The following is a 19,933-nucleotide window of genomic DNA, read 5'->3' on the forward strand; positions in this document are numbered from 1 at the left end:
GAGTGTAAGTATCTTGAGAGAAAAGCTGAACATTAGAAGCATCAGTTGTGGCGTGCAAGAGAGACGATTGCGCTGGTATGGACATGTGGTGAGAATGGAGGAGGATAGCTGCGTGAAAAAGTGCCACACCCTAACAGTTGAGGGAACCCGTGGAAGAGGTAGGCCCAGGAAGACCTGGGCTGAGGTGGTGAGGCAAGACCTTCGTACATTGGGCCTCACCGAGGCGATGACTACTGACCGAGACCTTTGGAAATGTGCTGTGCATGAGAAGACCCGGCAAGCCAAGTAAGATCGTTGCCAGTGCCCTGGACTGGTTCTTGTGCGGGTGGCACATGAGATGCACCATTTTGAGCGTGGCCGTTGCCAGTACCGCCTGACTGGCTCCTGTAGGATTTTCGAGCGAGATCGTTGCCAGTGCCCCTGGACTGGCTTGTGCGGGTGGCACATAAAAGAAACCATTTCGAGCGTGGCCGTTTTCGTGCGGGTGACACGTAAAAGCACCCACTACACTCTCTGAGTGGTTGGCGTTAGGAAGGGCATCCAGCTGTAGAAACTCTGCCAAATCAGACTGGAGCCTGGTGTTGCCATCCGGTTTCACCAGTCCTCAGTCAAATCGTCCAACCCATGCTAGCATGGAAAGCGGACGTTAAACGATGATGATGATGATGATGATGATAAGCAGCGATAAGAAATATATCTAGAATGAAGAGTGTAATTTTTAAATATTGTGCCAGTGGAGGCACCTGTGACAGTGGAATGTTAAAAGCACCATTCAAGCATGATCATTGCCTGGGCTGCCTGACTGGCTCCCGTGCAGGTGGCACGTAAGAAGCACCATTTGAGAGTGGTTGATGTCAGTCCCGCCTGACTGGCCCTCATGCCAGTGGCACGTAAAAGCACCCACTACACTCGGAATGGTTGGCGTTAAGGGCATCCAGCTATAAAAACTGCCAGATCAGATTGGAGCCTGGTGCAAACTTCTGGTTCACCAGCCCTCAGTCAAACCGTTGAACCCATGCCAGCATGGAAAATAGATGTTAAACGATGATGTTGATGATGAGATTCATGGGAAAACATTGGTTTGTGAAAGTTGATAGAGAGTAAAGGGACAGCTCTAGCAGAAAGAAAATTTTAGCAAAACTAATAACAAGAGCTACATGGAATTGCTTTTGATAGTTTCTGGTGTACTCAAGACATCAGCATAGCTTGGTGTTCTTTTAGCCACTACTAGTATTTAAGGAGTGTAACTACACTCTCTGAGTGGTTGGCGTTAGGAAGGGCATCCAGCTGTAGAAACTCTGCCAAATCAGACTGGAGCCTGGTGTTGCCATCCGGTTTCACCAGTCCTCAGTCAAATCGTCCAACCCATGCTAGCATGGAAAGCGGACGTTAAACGATGATGATGATGATGATGAACACCACTAAAGTGAACCGTTACAAAAGTACATATGCACAAGAGGGAGGACACTGAAAATATTTCAAGATAGCAGTTTTAATATTAGAGTTAAGATGCCTAAATATATACAGCCAAGTTGTCTGACCACAATATAGAACCACCACAATTACTACAACTTCTATAACTATATTTTAAAGAGAAATGAATGAGGGGTGTTTAGTAAAAGACAACTTTAGCAACTACTTTAACAGAGCTCTCATGTTCTATTGTTTGGTGGATAAAGATAGACGGATACAGGCATGGCTGTGGTTGAGAAGTTTGCTTCTCAACCACATGGTTTCAGGTTCAGTACCACAGCATGACACCTTGGGCAAGTGTCTTCTACAACAACCCTGAAGCGGATCAAAGCTTTGAGTGGATCTGATAGATGGAAACTGAAAAAAACTCAATGTATATGTATGTGTGTGTGTGTGAGAATGTGTGCCTGTTTGTATCTCCTTGTTGTAACATCATGTGATAGTCATAGTTGAGTGTCATTTGTCATACGAGTAATGTCATTAATTTCCAATATTCTTCAAAAACATATCTGGCCATGGGGAAATATTAACTTGCTTGGAAACAGGTGAGAGTTGACAACAGGAAGGACATCCAACTGTAGAAAGTCTACCTCAATAAACGCTGTCTGATCCATGCAAATATGGAATAGTGGCTGTTAAAACAATGCTGATAGACGTGGACAGAGGACACAAGTGAACTTTTCATATTATGTATCGGGAGAACAAAGTGATAGCAATATTTTTTGATGGGGTTAAGACAGAGATGAGAATTCAGAATGTAGATGTGGTAGGGGAAGAACTGAACTGAAACTGCCATTTGATGATTCAACCTCACAGATGAAACAGCATAAGATCTCAACAGATAGAAAAGAATGCAAATTTACAGACAGCTTCAAACAAACAGGCAAGTATGTCATCTTTTCCTTGCTAGTATGTGTTGGATAGTTTGACAGGATCTAGTGAGTTGGAAGGCTGCATCAAACTCCAGTGTCAGCTTTGGCATTGTTTCTGTGGTTTGATGCCCTTCCTAATGCCAAACACTTTACAGTGTGTGCTATGTGCTTTTATTCATGCCACCAGCACTAGTGAAGTTGCCAGGTAATTTTTAAGACAAGAACTGGTAAAAGTCTCCTCAACTAAGTGGTGGAGGGATATTGAGAGGAAGGGATAGCTGTATGTCAGGTGTTGAGAGGTGTTAAAGCATGGCTGAGGGACAATCCTGAGTGTCTTGCTATAGAGGAGATACATTATACAGGGGAGGGCAGGAGTAGATGGAGAGAAGATAGAGATGGTGGTGTCTAGAGCATCTGAAGATACAAGATGGTTAGAAATGGGGTCCAGATGAATACAGTGAGTGATGAATGAAGGTGGAAGTGCATTTAATGAAAAAATACCTGTATGGAAAGGGGATATGATAAGAGATGTATATGCATATAAAAAAGCAAACAAAAATCTTACTTTGATGCCAGCATTTCTTAATAACTCCAGTGTAGGTCTTACACCATCTTGAAGTTTATCTTCAACTCCTGTAAGACACAAAAGTTCCATATCTCGCTCTAAGCCTTCAATAACAGCTTGCATCTTCACATTTCGATCATGAACACACATTTTAGCTTGGTGATAACGTGTCTGGAAAATAAGAACACAAAATATTCATCAATATTTCTATCCCAACAGTCAAGAAGAATCTACAAAGTCTATGGGTAATATCCTTTTTTTTTTCTTGTACTAAATGATAAGACAAACAAAAATTTTCTGATATTGTTGCTATTGTAGTTAACTTTCAGCTCTTTGTAGGATCTCACAATAAAGAACATCTCAGACGAACATCTTCAGATGTAGTCGAAAGACAACCCCACTCATCTGTTATTCACACAACCCTTAAGAGCAATGCTTTAATCAGCAATATATACATAAGGATCACACTGCTCCAAGTGAACTAATGTATAATCTACAGACTATTTATCTCCCCTGAATTATATAACCCACCCCCAACCCCAGCTCTGATTGCACAGGTTTCCAGCATGTAAGTAGTGTGATGAAACTGACACGGTTTGTTAAAGAATATAGACACTTCTTTATTCTTGTAACAATGTTATTCACAATGTTATAATTTACAACAACTCTTAAGTTATTCACCATAACAACTATCAATAACAATGTGACAATCAACAACACAGAATTGACAAGCTCCACAAGATCACTGTCAGATTAACAGGCTTTTTTTTTACTATATTCGATGGCATACATGCAAACTTAGGCTTATAGTGCATACGTTAATGCACTACTGAAATTGTGGGGTGTTTAATATGCCTAAGCATCTTTTATGCCATCGAATGCAGTGTTTTCATAGAAAGAATAACAAAAGAGAAATATTTTCCAAAGTTTGAAAAAGGTATACTAACTTCAAAATCACAGTATTGCTCCTCTGACAGGTTCTTCTTGGCTACAACTAAAGTACGCAAACCTTCTCGGGCCATATTTCCACACTGAAATAAAAGATAATCCATTACTATAGGTATTAATAAGAACTTAACATTGTAGATAGCTCCTACAGACAATGTATTTATTTCAATTATGAAATGAAGCTACAACAGTGAAAGTTTTATTTCTTTCCAGATTTTGAACTTAAGATGGAATAATATTGGATTTTAACATTGGCCAAAATTATTTGGAGGGAGAGATAGTCAACTCAACTCTGATATATTACTGGTATATATTTTATCAACTGCAGAAGGATGAAAGGCAAAGTCAACTCAACAGGATTTGAACTCAGAACATACAGGGTCAGTGTTAAATACTGTAAAACACTGAATTCCATCACCCTGTCATTTCTGCTATTCACAAGCTGGAACACTAATAAAGGTCTCCTCTAGAGTGGCCCGTCATAAGCACCAGTCCTTGTTGCAGTGTGGAAGCTTGTGTGCTTCTATAACCCTGAGAGCTATGCCAGCAGAGCACAAACTCTTGGTAGGGCTTCCATGTTGCACCAGTAAAAGGATAAAAGCCAGACAAATATGACCACCTTTTCTCAAAGGTAAGAATGGGTTTGCATAGGGCCAACATCTCTACTTTAAAAAAAACAAATCACAGTAGCATCAATGACAATTCAAAACCAACAAGGCCTGGGAGAGGAAGGCCTTTCCCTCAGGGAAACACAATGCCCTAAAAATAGTTAGAGGTGAGATATGGATGCAGAGCTGAAAAAGGAGAGATCCAACTGGAGAAAAGCAGAAAAGACAGCTCAAAATGAAGAGCAGAGGAAAAAAGTCATTGACAGCTTATGCTCCACAGGGAGCAAAGGGCTTAATTGAGTTTAAACCAACAGGAGTAGAGTAGAAAGAAGGATATCTAAAATAATGATTTCTTTAAGGACATTCAAATTAATTGAAATATTCAGATCAAATATTACAAACCTCTTCTTCAAGCCAATCGTTATACTGAACAATAGTTGTCATGACAACATCAGCTCCTTTCAAATAAAAGGTGATATCTCCAGTTTGTTCTTCCTGTGAAAGATAATACTTTCTTTATTAATAGCTTCACTGATCAATATTAACAGGGGATTTTTTTTTTTTTACAAGTGCTGAAAATATTACATGACATTTTGTGAAAGATATTTTATACAGAATATGATTGGAAACTAAATAAATGAATATTTTTTAAAACTCTAAAAACAGATTTTTCAGTAGTTACATAATTTTGGGTTGCAAATTGGAGCAAGTAATGATTGAAAAATACATTGTTAAAGAAGCTCAATAGAATTATTTATACGTCAAAGGTAAAATACTAACTTTTACAATAATTCCCATTCGTTTAGACTCTGAGGTGAATGGAAACAACTGTAGAACTGAATAATTAATTAGTGTTCCCATAGGGTTTTTCAACTGAATTAAGTTTAGGTCCCGCTTTACCAACGTTAGACCAACTTCTTCAGTCCATTTCACCAGCGCCACCTAGCAGAAAATACAGAAAAGAATTTTAAAACAAAACAATACATTTCGAAATATTAGATTTCATTTAAAAATTAGAAAAAACAATTTAGCCTAAAGGCATAACTGTGTGGTAAGAAACTTGCTTCCCAAAGGACGGAAAGCTGGCAGAAATGTTAGCACGCCGGGCGAAATGCTTAGAGGTATTTCGTCTGCCGCTACGTTCAGAGTTCAAATTCCGCCAAGGTCGACTTTGCTTTTTATCCTTTCGGGGTCAATTAAATAAGTACCAGTTACACACTGGGGTCAATATAATCGACTTAATACCTTTGTCTGTCCTTGCTTGTCCCCTCTGTGTGTAGCCGCTTGTGGGCAGTAAAAAAATAAAGAAATAAGAAACTTGCTTCCATGAAGTCCTGGGTAAGTGTCATCCACTATAGTCTCAAACCAACCCTAACCTTTATGAGTAGATTTGATAAAAGGAAACTGAGTGGAAGTCTGTCACTCTAAAATACCACCCTCAGCATCACCCCCAATTGAGAACATTAACAACCTTGGAATCAAAGAAGCAAGAACTGCAGGACTGCATGAGAACCCTCATAAATGACCAGAGAACTGCAGAGAAAGCCTGGGCTATTAAAAACATCAAGAATAATCCTAAGGTGTTTTGCTCTTTTGCAAAAAAAGACATAGGGCCACAGTTTCCTTTATTGGCCCACTGGTTGATGGAAACAGCATCCTTCACAGTGATGCCAAAGACATGGCTGAGATCCTGCAAAGTCAATACTGCTCAGTCTTCAGTGACCCTGAATCAGTTGACTCAAGCAGTTTTGCTTCTTTGAATCCTCAACATGACCTTTCCGACACAACCTCTGATGCCACTGACATCCTAGCAGCAAAAAAATAAATGAAATCTGATTCAGCAGTGGGTCCAGACAGGTTCCCTGCTAGAGTGCTGAAGGAATGCAGACAGCAGCTTGCAGCTCCTCTTGCAAATCTCTGGAGGAAATCATTGGATGCCGGTTTTATCCCTCAAAACTTTCTCTCCAATCAGTCATTCCTCTCTTTGAAAAGGAGAATAAATCACTCCCTGTAAACTACCAACCAATCTCACACACCTCACATATCATCAAAGTATTTGAGAGAGTTTTGAGATCAAGAATAACAGCCTTCCTAGAAAATCATCTCCTAAATTGCAACCAGACAATGCCCAAATGACCCTACTATACTGTGTAGTTGACAAAATCAAAAAACAATGTGCAAAATAATATAAAATGGTGACAATTTACCCATCGCACCCTTTGTGTGTGTGTGTGTGTGTGTGTGTGTGTGTGTGTGTGTGTGTGTGTGTGTGTGTGTGTGTGTGTGTGTGTGTGTGTGTGTGTGTGTTCTTGCATTTGTCCCCAACTACTGCTTGACAACCAGTGTTTTGTTTGTCTCCATAACTTAGTGGTTTGTCAAAAAGAGACCAAAAAAATAAGTACTGGGGTCAATTTGCAGGTGACTGTGCATAGAAATAAACAGGATACACTCTTTTAAATGTGCATTGACCCACCCACAGATTAAACAGCTCAGAGAAATTTAGAAAACAGGTGTGTTGATTTCTACTTTCTACTAAAACTACTTCCTAAAACTTTCAAATTTATATGGAAACAATTATCTATATTCTGGAAGAAATACACAAGAGGAGAAAGAAATATAAAATGTGATGGTGATAAATATTTCAAATTTGCAATACCTCATCAGGACTCGATGCTTGGTAAACAACTTTCTGATGTGACATTTGGTTGACATCTCCATTAGTATTGCTGTCAGTATCATTGACATTTTCAAAGACTGGTGTTACATTATGGCAGAGTGCAATTGCTCTTACAGCTTCAAATGCTCGAGTAATAACTGTACGCCGTATAGGTCCAGTATGGCGCTGAGACATTGAAGACATCTGAGAGAATCCAGTTTTCACATGTAAACTAACCTGTGGAAGGAAAAATGAGGAATTATTACAAAACAAGCTAAATTAAAGTTAACATAGTTAATGCAGTGAACTAACAAACTACAAATAATTATATGGTGAAGAAAAAACAATATTAGCCAATGACTAATATTATTATTATTTCAGTTACTTACAGAAGATAACTTTGAACATGATTTGGTTTTATTAAACACCCTCAAAGAACAGACTTCACTGTACTTCCCAAAGTAATGATGAGTAAATGCATGAGTGTACACATGTAGGTTTGAACATTAAGTATTTTGAAGAATAAATTACTGAGAGAAATCATAACTAAACACAGTTAAGCTAATCCATGTCTACATACATTACATTAATAAAGCTAGACTAATCCATGTCTACATACATTACATTAATAAAGCTAGACTAATCCATGTCTACATACATTACATTAATAAAGCTAGACTAATCCATGTCTACATACAGTAATACAGCTAACATAATCCCTTCTACATAAATGACAATAATAGTTAATCCAGTAAGTCCAACTTTAAATATTAGACAATTTTCTGTCTTTCTTCAGCTTGCCTGAAGCCTCAACCTCCTATGGAATTGTACAGGTGCTGCCATGACATACTTTTCACCAGTGTTCACCATTTGTTACAGCTGTATGTGGTAAAATCTAAATCAGTCAGCATCATCAAACTGACCTTCCTAGACTTCCTTGGTGTAATGGTAAAGCCTATCTCCTCATAGTTTTTTACTGCTTGCCAGAAGGACATAATCCAGAACCATACCAAGGATAAAGTATACCAACATGTCCACCTTATAGGACTCCAACTCACAACTCAACTATTCAGAAAAAGCATATAGTTTTGCTCACTTAAATCAATGGTCCTATTTTTGATGACTGGCTAATAATAAGGGCATCTAGATATTGGAACATTTACTCCAACAACATATATCTGTTCAAATTTACACAACATGAAGGTAAAAGGAATATAAATAAATCCTACATGGCTATAAACAACTTAATCAAGCCATTGTGTTAAGAGTGATATGTTAGTAAAGAAATGGTAGGAATAGCTGAATGCAACCTCGCTAAGAGAATAATTATTCAACTAAACATTTAGATTACAAGTGATAAATCAACTATTATAAAAAAATATTTTCACAAAATGAAAATTGCTTCTACTCCGATATCTTCTTGTAAAATATTCTGACATTGTTTGAAACTACTAAACAATTTTTTTTACACTGTTAATTCAGTACTTCATCATTAAATCAATACCTCTATCTACTCAGCTGAAAGTTCAGTGAATTGTTCAACATAAAATACAGCACCACTGCTATGAAAAACTCACAACCCTTCGGCCAAGAACAACTTTATATGAGCTTAGCTTATTTTTATTTCCCTTTATAAAAATATTCAAATAAATGCCTTAATTATAGTGACAAATGTCTGGACTTTCACTGAAAATGTTCTCACCTCATCCATCGTATCAGAAGCAAAAGATACTGTGCCAAGATGAAGCCTTTTGAAAACCTGACAAAATAGAGAAAACTTTAGTCAATATGTTATACTAACAAGTACTCGATTTATATAATCAGCATGCAACTTCATTTCTGTTTTGATGTTTTGAACCACTCATTTCAGCCTTATGAAATGGACTGTAACAATTGGTGTTATAATGTTCTGGCTGTTTTTGTTCAAGCACTCAACATTTTGTCATTTAGATTTTATTTAGTTCTAGGACTGAAGAGTAAATATTTGTTTAAATTTACTTTTTAATAATGTTTCAGCAGAATTGTTTGATTGTTGTTGCTTGACAGAGCAGGCCTATGATCCAAAATGTCCCATCAACATCATCATCATCATCATCATTTAACATCCGTTGTCCATGTTGGCATGGGTTGGATGGTCTGACTGGGCTGGCATGACGGAAGGCTGCACCAGACTCCAGTCTGATTTGGCATGGTCTTCTACGGCTAGATGCACAGCCTAACACCAATCACTCCGAGAGTGTAATAGGTGCTTTTACATGCCAATGGGGTGCATTTACATGCCACCAACATGGGTGCCAATTTGCATGACATGGTATCTGCCATAACTGCGATCTTGCTCGGCTTGGGTCTTCTCAAGCACAAATATCACATACTTTCTTCTTTTCAACAGAAAAGGGTAGAGTGATTCTTGATCACATAGAGGCACTCATTTGCTCACCAGCTGAGGGGGTCTTTGTCTTGCAAATTATTTGGCAACTCTGCTGGTGTGCACCCAGTACACTCTATAAAGTGGTTGATGTTAGGAAGGGCATCAAACAGTAGAAACCATGCCTGAGCAGACAATGGGACCTGGTGCAGCTCTCTGGCTTGCCAGCTCCTGTCAAACCATCCAACCCATGCCAGCATGGAAGACAAGCATTAACTGATGAGGATTTATGCATATGTGCACAAATATTGTGCTTAAATACACATATTACTACTCAAAGTTAATTTACACATCTCAAAAAACAAACAAAATCTAAAATTCCTATGTTAAAATTATAGATTGTAAGAAAGTTGGACATCAAATCCTAAAAACTGATCTAAACAAATTGGTCAAAAGTTTACATTTTCAGTATAAAATGGGTTTTTCAATCAAATCTTGGTTGTATTATCGATAGCAGAACCAAAATGAAAGCATCTGCAACTTACAAGCATAAACTGAAAACAATCTCAAATTTACTATTTACGCATAAGTGTTAATTTAATCACCATAGTTGGTATGGTATATCACTTGCAATACTGAGATATCAACAAAAGACAAGTAGATTCATTTGCTACTGGATCCCTTGTTTTAAATCACATTTTTTGTTTATTTTGGATATCTACATAAAATTAGAGATTTTCTTTTTAGAAAAGTATTCACTATTTTCTTTATTTTATCTCAGAACATTTGTTCATTTATTTTAAGTCCATAACCATGGTAACTATCCATTAACTAATAACATTTTTAGATATCTTCTTGACTTATCTATTAATAAAGTATTATAGAAAAAATATTACCATTTCGTTCTGTGTTAGAGTTCCAGTTTTATCAGACATCAAGTAACTAATTCGTCCCAATTCCTCTGCAATTGTTGTACTGCGAGCAATTGTTCCTTCAATATTTTTATCTTTTTGAATCATCCAAGAATAGACAGCCTTTCCCATGTCCAGGTTCACACGTAAACTAGAAAACCAAACATTAAACAAATGGTCTTTATTAATTAACTACATTATATGAGTTCAGTCTAAATTGGAAATATATCAACAGCTAATTAACAAGCATTTAATATTGTTTGAAGAAGTGAAAGAAGAACTTACCTAATAGGAATTATATAAGAAAATAACAAAATATATCTGAAGAGGTATATATACCAAGGTCCACCAAATCCCTGAAAAATATTTTAAATAAACAACTTGTTTAAAAATAAAATATAACATTAAGTTATAATCATTGTATTTTGGTTATTTCAGTATCAAATGTGCAGGACTCAAATAAACTCTCCCATTTGGTGGTGAGAGTTGCTATATAGCCCTCACATTTATTTAATTAACTAATTGAACATCTAGGTGGTGGTGTTTGGCATTCCAGCCACAATCATGCTGTCTTTTAATCAGTTATCGTGTAACACAATATCCAATATGTCCTTCATATTTTCGGGCAGTAAAGTATTGGAAAATTTGTCTGCTATTTCTTGCAGGTTAAGTGATTATAGAAGTTCTCTGAGTACAACATTGAAGTATGAATCAGAGCCAGATTCCTGAATATTCCTGGACTTTGCCTGGTTGAAGATCACATGATACACTCAGGTGAGAATATAAAAGGGATCAGATTTAGGTTTCTGATATTTTTTCAGTCTAACAGCATAGCGCAATAGTTAAAGTGACCACCACACTCCAATTAATATGTTCCACTATAATGGCCATAGAAATATTTTAATTTCAATTTTACAATATTTTAAATTAAATGTCAAAGTAAAGAGATTTTCTTTCAATAATAGTAAATATAGAATCCTAATGAAAGAAAAGTCAGACAATATCAATATAGAACAAAAGATAAATCCAAATAAGATTCAGAAAAGGTACAATGGAAGAATATTATGTTGAAAAGGAGGAATTATTTGATTCAATAATTAAAAATAACTTCAGTAATGTTTGTACTTCCAAAGTTATATAAATGACAAATGTTTTCAAAATTATCCCAGCTTGGACAATGGGACATAGAATGGATAAAAACAGAAGTACAAAGGAAATAGAGAAGAAAATATAAATAAATATGGGTTAATACTTTGTAAGAGAAATGAATTATGAATTTACCTTTAGTATAATCATAACAATTGCTAAGATGACAACAGCCAGAAATAATACTTTGGTGATATTGTTGATCTCAACATCAAGCAATCCTACCTGAAAAAGCAAAATATAAACAAAATATTAATAATAATAATTAAAGTGAAAGTTATCACAATCAACTGAATAGCTTCCATTTCTTACCCTAAACTTAAAAGCATATTCAGTTTTTATTATGTCATAGAATCTTTTGGTAGGATTTGGTTTCAGAACTAGAAGCTAAAGATACTTCCCATTTATAATTCACCATCATCAACACCATTTTACATCCACTTTCTACGTTGACACGAGTTTGACAAGTTATGATGAACTATTAGTTCTTATTCAGAGCTACTGCCCTCATAGCTGTGTCAAAGGACAGCATCAAACTCATACACTTCATTTTTGGTTCCTATGGCTAACACCAACCACTTTAGAGTACACTAGGTTCACTGAATCATGGCACTAGCTCAAGAGAGGTGGTCATATCGTTGACAAGATTAAATGATCCTCTCAACCCCACATCTCCATTAGTCTACCAAATACTTTACAGAGTGTTCTGGATGGATGTTATAGTGGCACAAACATTAATGGGGTTGCCTAATATCCCATATGTAGTTCTACATAATTAAGAGTTGTCAATTATGTAATAAAATATCTTGATTCCACATTAAAAGTGTCTATCAGGTACATGAAATATCTTAAAGCATCTGCACTGATTGGATAAAAACAGACATTTCTCAGCATACCAAGCTATAATATGAGCATTTATCAAACCATTTTTTAAGTAGTAACGTGCACATCTAAATCTCACAAAATGAATGAAATTTACTTACTTTGCTCTTTGGCTGTGATGTATTCATCACACTGCGTGTATCCATACCAGTATAAATGACTAATCCTAAAGCAGTACCAGAAGCAATCACTGTGTTTGCCCATAATACATTTTCAATACTCAAAGAAGCTTCAGCGCTATTTTCACCTGTCTGAAGAAACCAAACAAAACCAAAGTTAGTAAGAAATAGAATCAAAGGTAGGGCATATCTTTCAGTCTTTGTAAAACATTCAATTTTAAAGAACTTAAATTTCTATAAAACGTTTTATTACTGGTAATTATGTAAATATACACCAACAATAACAACAATACACTGCAATACAAAATATTGATAATCTTGCTCCTACTGCTAAATGTAATTAAACAAAACAAGATTTGCCCAAAATATTCACACAATGATTCCAAAAGGATTGAAACCCCTTATCACAAAACTATTCAAGTTTCTATTTGGACAATCAAAGAGTATTTTAGTTACAGGCATTACAGAGGAATGAATGTTTAGATTAACTATAAATATACCAATTTTTTTAATGAAAATTAACCATGATACCAGGCATTAACGCACAGTTAAAAAACTCAATATGCGGCCTGGAGTTTTAGGTTGAGTACCACTGTGCAGCACTTTGGATAAGCGTCTTTAACTGAAGTCTCACCTCAATCAATGTTGTGAGAGTGAAATTTTTCAGATGAGAATTATGCAGAAGCCTATCGTATGTATGTGCAAGCAGCAACAGTATCCAGTTTCATGCTCGTATGAGTTTGAGGGATTGCCAAGGTTAGGGATCACACCTCACACATCCATAGCATTTTTAGCAAGGTTTCTGCAACTGGATGCCCTTGTTAACACCAGCATTTTACAAATGTACTCAGCACGTTTTTATTATAGCAATACACTCAGCAAAAGTAAAGAGACTTCTTGACCTACATTGTCTCCATTTGTTTGTCAACCATTTTATAGGATGTTCTAGGTGCATTTTATCATGGCACCAGCACTAGTGTCATGTAAAACTACAGAGTGCTCACTACTCTATGTTATCTCCATTTATTCAAGCCATCATGATCAAGAAGGTGAATAAAAGAGAGAGTATGATAGAAGCAACAGAGTAACTGGGGCAAGGGGTGGTAGAGGAGGGAGTAATGGGAGAGACACATGGGTGGCAGTTACACGTTGGTTGGTAATAAAGAGAAAACAAGAGATGGATGGAAATAGAAATGGGTGGTGGTAAGAGAAAGAAAGAAGTTAATAATGATTGGCCTGGGAAGTTTTGATGCCCAGCAGTGCAGAAGAGTGATGATGGCATGTATCTCATAGAAATAGATCCAATGCAATTCTTTGTTATATAAGCATCATGACAGGAAATGGGTAGAGTGGTAAGGGTGATGGCAGGAGGTAGATTGAATATGGACAGATCTAATGCCATCTTCATTCTACAGGCAGTATGGAACAGTGAGAGGATAGATGAGAGGATGAGTGTTAGATGAAATGGAATTGAGGATGGGAGAGAAGAATGGATGAATAGATATACAGATATATATATGCATTTATCTAGATAGGTAAATATAAATATATATGTATTTATATGTGTACATATATCAACATCAGACAATAGAAGTGGTGCATTGAACAAAATATTGCATTTCATTCTATGCGAGTTGCTTTTCTGACACCCAGTCAACTGCTTTTCATCTCTTATGAGATCAATAAAAAAAAAAGATGCCAGACAAATTACTGGGGTTGATATAACAAACTAAAAAGAAACCCCTGACAGCGGTACCCCAGTAAGTCCACATTCTAATGACTGAAACCAATAAAGGGATAAAATAAATCGTATTAATTTACTGACCATAGTAAATGTTCCAACGAAACTATGAATATCTTTGCTTGGCTTCTCAGCATAAACATGTGCTGTAATATCTAGTAGACTCTGCAATTAGATAAAACAAACAGAAAATTAGTTTTCGTCTTAATAAATATCCTTAGCCAATGACTGAAAACAGAAGCAACATAGAAGTATGTTCGTATCAAAAATACTGTCAAACAAAGATAGAAAACCACTAAAAACATTCCATTTTTGCCTCTGCAGGAATCAACATACACCAAGGTTAGTCAATTTAGATAATATATTCTTTGGTTATAGGTTTTATTCCTAGAATCAGATCATCACCATCATCATTTAACATCCATATTCCAGGTTGGATGGCTTGAAATCCAATGAGCCCAAGGACTGCATCAGGCTGCAATGTCTGTTTTGGCATGGTTTCTACAGTTTGATGACTTTCTTAACACCAACCACTTTTCAATGTATACTAGGTGGTTTTCTCATGTCATCAGCACTAGTGAGGTTGCTATGTAGCTGGTGAGACTACAAACCTTAAGATAGGTGAATGCTATCAAGAAATTCAGCTCAGGCTTAAAGAGTTCACTTGGTTGGCATAAACGATGACGATGTCGATGATGGCTGAAGCACTAACCAATCAGTTACCATATAATAGGTTTCCTGGATCAAGCTGGACTGGTGGCTACACAGCAGCAACACAAGTAATAAAAATTATATGGATCAGAGCTAAGAAGTGACTGGGTTGCCTATAATTTTACTAAGATGAAAAAAGTTCATTCAATAAGTTCAAACCTTGAGCTCTTACACTGATTTTATCTTCTCTAAAGTGATATTTTATAAGGAAAAAAATAAAATAAAACTTTAATTCCTTAAAATAGTTTAGCAATTTGTTATTGTTTATTTCTGGGTCAATCCTGGCTGAGCAGACTTATTAGCAGAAGTCATCATCATCGTCGTTTAACGTCCGCTTTCCATGCTAGCATGGGTTGGATGATTTGACTGAGGACTGGTGAACCAGATGGCTACACCAGACTCCAATCTGATTTGGCAGAGTTTCTACAGCTGGATGCCCTTCCTAACGCCAACCACTCCGAGAGTGTAGTGGGTGCTTTTATGTGCCACCGGCACGAAGGCCAGTCAGGGGGTACTGGCAATGGCCACGCTCGAAATGGTGTCTTTTATGTGCCACCTGCACAGGGGCCAGTCCAGCGGTACTGGCAATGAACTCACTCGAATGTCTTTTCACGTGCCACTGCCACAAGTGCCAGGAAGGTGACGTTGGTAATGGTCACGCCCAAATGGTGCTATTTACATGCCACCAGCACAGAGGCCAGACAGCTGGTGCTCTGGCAACGATCACGCTCAGACAGTGCTCAGAAGTATTACAACTATAACATCCTTTCTTTTTATACATGAGATACATTGTCCTTGCTGTTTTTTTAAGGAAGTAGAATCCTTTATTGGTTTATTTAGTGAAGAGTAGTTTTTATAAATGAATTTCTTTTATACCTGACTTGTACAGTGACAATTTGTCACTTGTCCATTTCCTAGGGAACTCACTCAGTGCAGACAAAGACCAAAAGTCTATTTTTGGTATTTAAACTAGTCACATCAAGCCCAAATATTCTACCTATTTGTGTTCAAACAAGCCAGGTTTAATCTCTCACACCTACCATACAATGTCATTCTAAAAAAAATATCACCAAAATCTTGAAGCTAAGAGATAATGAATGCATTAATAATTCAAAACAATGTGAATAAATAAGCATTATATTTGACAGAATAATATAAGAATTAGAGTACAATGTAGAGTTAAATTTATAAAACCAGACATAAATGCGATTCATACTTCATCTGAGGGAAGATGCTGAGTAGACTGCAAAGCTACACGTAATTTCCAATCTGTTTCACCATCCATTTGGTCTGTTCGAATAAAGCAAGACCCAACTTTTTCTGTTGTCCGAATTAAAACCATATCAGCAGGCACTCGTTGGTTCTGAAAGGAGGAAATGAATATTAGCAAGTAAATTAAGGAATAACAATTTTGATTCTAGGCAATATTGGGAGTTATGAAATTTTCAACAACTGGACTTAATCTAATTTTAATTAAATCTAAATTAGATTTTATTAACTACAAAATTGATTGAATGATATAAAAAGAATAACTATGCATAGGTGCAAGCATGGATGTGTGGTTTTAACCCATCACCTCCCATAATTCTATTAAGCGAAATTTTTTTTATGAAACTTTGATTTCTAGCATAAAACAGCCTTAGAAACACACTGGAATGATCAAAATAACATTTTAAATAGAAATAAGCGAGATATTGGGTGAAAAATTAGCAAACCTCACTTGAATATCAGAGAAATATACCTATTAGATATAGCAAAAAGGTTAGATATGTGTAAATATTGACAGATAATTACGAAATCTGTAATTTTTAAGTAATCTCATATGAGATCACTGGTAGGTAATGGTTTCAGGTTCAGTCCCACTGGGCAAATGTCTTCCACAATAGCCTCAAGCTGACCAATTCTTCATGAGTGAATCTGGTAGACAGAAACTGTGTGGAAGCCTGTCATGTATGTGTGTGCGTCTGTGTCTGTCCTCTCAGCTTGACAACCAATGTTGGTTTGCTTACATCCCTGTGACTGAGTGCATTCAGCAAAAGAAGACTAATAGAATAATTACCAGACTTAACCCTTTAGCATTCAGATTAATTTATCAAATATAATGCTTATTTATCCATTATTTTTAAAAATTAATCCCGTATTATCTCATAGCCTTGAAATTTTGATATGATTGTTCATTTTTAGAATGACATTGCAGGGTAGGTGTAAGAGGTTGGATCTGACCAGTTTCAACATAAAACTAGTAGGATATATAGGTCTGATATGGCTGGTTTAAATGCTAAAGAGTTAAGTACTGGGTTCGATTTGGTGGACTAAACCCTTATGGGCAGTGCCCCAGCATGGCCACAGTCCACTGACTGAAACAAGTAAAAGATATTTCTAGTGTTGGAGACAAATGTATTTAGACCGTGTTGTAAGTGTAAATGAGAGAATAAAAGATACTCCTTACCTTTTCAACAGTTATTAAATCTCCAACTTTTATATTGGAACTAGGGAGTAATTTCAACCCATCTCGTGTAAGTTTTCCATACAGTTGTGAGTTGGCTTCTTTATCTCTTCGGTACCGCTGATAATCATCAAAGCCTTCCCTCACCATTGTCACAAATATTACAAAGCACTATAAAAAAAGAAAAACAAGAAAATGTATTAAAATTTTACAAAACATTCCCTTCTGGGTCTGGAACAGTAAAAAAAAAACGAGCAATGAATCTTTTTATATATTAAAATATTTAGGGTAGAGAATTAGCAGAGATGGTATAGCATCAAGCTAAATGCTCATAAAGTACTTATCATCATCATCATCATCTAATATCCATTTTCCATGCTGGCATCGATTGGATGGTTTCACATGGTATGGCGAGCCGCAAAGCCATGTTGAACTCCAGTGTCAGCTTTGGCATAGTTTCTATGTGGAGTACCATTTCAAATCCCAACCACTTTACAGTATGTACTGGGTACTTTTTTTGTTCCACTGGCATTAGTGAGGTCCCCAAGTAAGTTACAAAACAAAAATAGAAAGGGAGAAAAGGCAAAAAGCCCCAATGAGTGGGGTATTTGGGAAAGAGAAGTGGCTTTAGGTCAGGTGCTGAAAGGCTACAGTATGAAGGAAGGACAAGCACAAGTGTCTTGCTATAGAGGGAATACATGGCTATCCCACATTATATAAAGGTAGATAGGTGGTAGTAGCCAGGAAGAAGATAAAGGTGGTAGTACCTAATGACAGTAAACACATGATGAATAGATCAAACATTTAAAAACAAATGATGTGTCCAAAAAGTGGCAGAGATTAAAAAGAATGGTTTTATATTGATTTTTTTCTACCCTAACAATAGTACAATGGTTCTTCACATCTTAAATATGAACTTTTGATACAAGTTGTTCTATTTAGATATCATTTCCAACAATCAATCAAGTAGAACATGACAGTGTGCTATCTACTTCACAGATGGTTAGGCTGAAATAAATTATTATCTTACATGGCAAGAGTTACAAGTGGGTTTCAACCAAATAACCACTGTGTAAGTCATTGATGATATCATGACATTTATATAAACAAATAGCTATTTGCTGTTATAACAACCAACTGGATACAACATTTGTAACTATAGTTACTAATTTCCTTCAATGATTTCTTTTCAATATGCTATTAACTCAACAGTAGTAATTTTGCATTGATAATGAACAGAGAACCTTAAGCAATTTAGATTAATTTTAGAGTGGGTGTTAACATAAAACCAGTTTAATTCATGTATGAATCTTAGAATCATGTTGTCAGCTAAGGACTGACATCAACTGTATTGGTTCCTCCTCCTCGGGGGTTTTAAACAATTTTACCAATACTGTGATGTCAGCTTAAAAAGAAAGAATAAAACAGTATAATTATACTCACCAAAGGACCCCAGTATGTGTAGAGGTAACCAATACGGATTTCTGGTAGGAACTGGGAAATTGCCATTATAAGAAAATACAAATTCAAGAAAAAATTGAACTGTTCATATAATACCTGTAAAAAGAGAGTAAAGTTTCAGGAAAAGATTTCATGGGAAAGCAATTTATCATTAAAATATTCCATTGTAGAAATAAGTGAGAAATATTGGTCTAAACTGACTACTCAAAATTTTTTTAGTATGTGGTAGAGTATCAAAATAACAGTTGTTCTACTGTTAACAATACTCATGGAGTGAAGTTCAAATATTGTCAGGTCTTAAAAAAACGTCATAATTTACACAAACAATTTATTAAAGACTATGTCCTTTCACCACTTTTGATTAATAATAACAATAATGAGCTTACTGTATAGTGCTCAGATGCACCCCCGACTCTTCTGAAAAGGTTAAAAGAGTGGACAGCGAGCAGACATAAGTCAAATAAGGGCAGCAATGAAATACAGAAGTATATGCATAGCAAACAGAATAAAACACAAACATAGAGAAAGTCATAGAGAATAAAGGTGCACAGGTACATCAGTCATGTTGGCAAATTTCAGGAAACACAGAATTTTTGAAGGATGCTATGTCCCAACTTAACAGATGTGGATAGTGTATTCCATGTTTTGACAATTCTGAACATGAAAAATGTTTCTGAAAGTGATGGGCACTGTGCTATCATAGATTATAGATGACAAGAAGGAATAGTAATTTACAAGGGTCTCTATGTGATGGCTGCTTTTTAGGAGTACACAGCAGTTTCTGATAAATAGCAGAAATATTTACGTATTCAACAATGTGTTTGCAATGTTTCAACTATATAATCAATACCTTAATTGAAATCCTACAAGATATTTCAAGGTGTCCAAAAATGCCATTATCACCTACTCCTACTTTGGCTCCCTCCACTATTATCTCATATCCATACCACCATCACCCACTTCTACTATAGCTACATACACTGTCATCACATACCACCATCACCTAGTCCTGCTACCAACCAGTACCAT

At 36.2% G+C, this 19,933-nt stretch overlaps 1 protein-coding gene across 19 annotated transcripts in view; it reads right to left on the bottom strand.

The window, feature by feature from the left end:
* The window catches only part of LOC106882326 (putative phospholipid-transporting ATPase IIB), a 103,129-nt gene that overhangs the window by 10,502 nt on the left and 72,694 nt on the right, over positions 1-19,933 (bottom strand). For 5 of the 19 annotated variants that reach the window (XM_089349001.1, XM_089349039.1, XM_089349030.1 and 2 more), the window contains 14 exons: positions 18,887-19,000; positions 17,447-17,614; positions 16,214-16,360; positions 14,371-14,451; positions 12,528-12,677; positions 11,680-11,769; positions 10,684-10,754; positions 10,384-10,549; positions 8,825-8,881; positions 7,123-7,359; positions 5,247-5,408; positions 4,869-4,961; positions 3,858-3,941; positions 2,911-3,081 (listed from right to left, as the gene is read on the bottom strand). In XM_089349001.1, coding sequence (XP_089205127.1) covers positions 2,911-3,081; positions 3,858-3,941; positions 4,869-4,961; positions 5,247-5,408; positions 7,123-7,359; positions 8,825-8,881; positions 10,384-10,549; positions 10,684-10,754; positions 11,680-11,769; positions 12,528-12,677; positions 14,371-14,451; positions 16,214-16,360; positions 17,447-17,614; positions 18,887-19,000 — 1,791 coding nt within the window. Of the gene's footprint in view, positions 1-2,910; positions 3,082-3,857; positions 3,942-4,868; positions 4,962-5,246; positions 5,409-7,122; positions 7,360-8,824; positions 8,882-10,383; positions 10,550-10,683; positions 10,755-11,679; positions 11,770-12,523; positions 12,678-14,366; positions 14,452-16,213; positions 16,361-17,446; positions 17,615-18,886; positions 19,001-19,933 lie in introns of all 19 variants that reach the window. The other 14 variants (XM_089349011.1, XM_089349050.1, XM_089349046.1 and 11 more) reach the window with 3 other exon arrangements.

This window comes from Octopus bimaculoides, chromosome 1 (genome assembly GCF_046866305.1).
Source record: "Octopus bimaculoides isolate indiv1 chromosome 1, ASM4686630v1, whole genome shotgun sequence".
Taxonomy (NCBI): domain Eukaryota; kingdom Metazoa; phylum Mollusca; class Cephalopoda; order Octopoda; family Octopodidae; genus Octopus; species Octopus bimaculoides.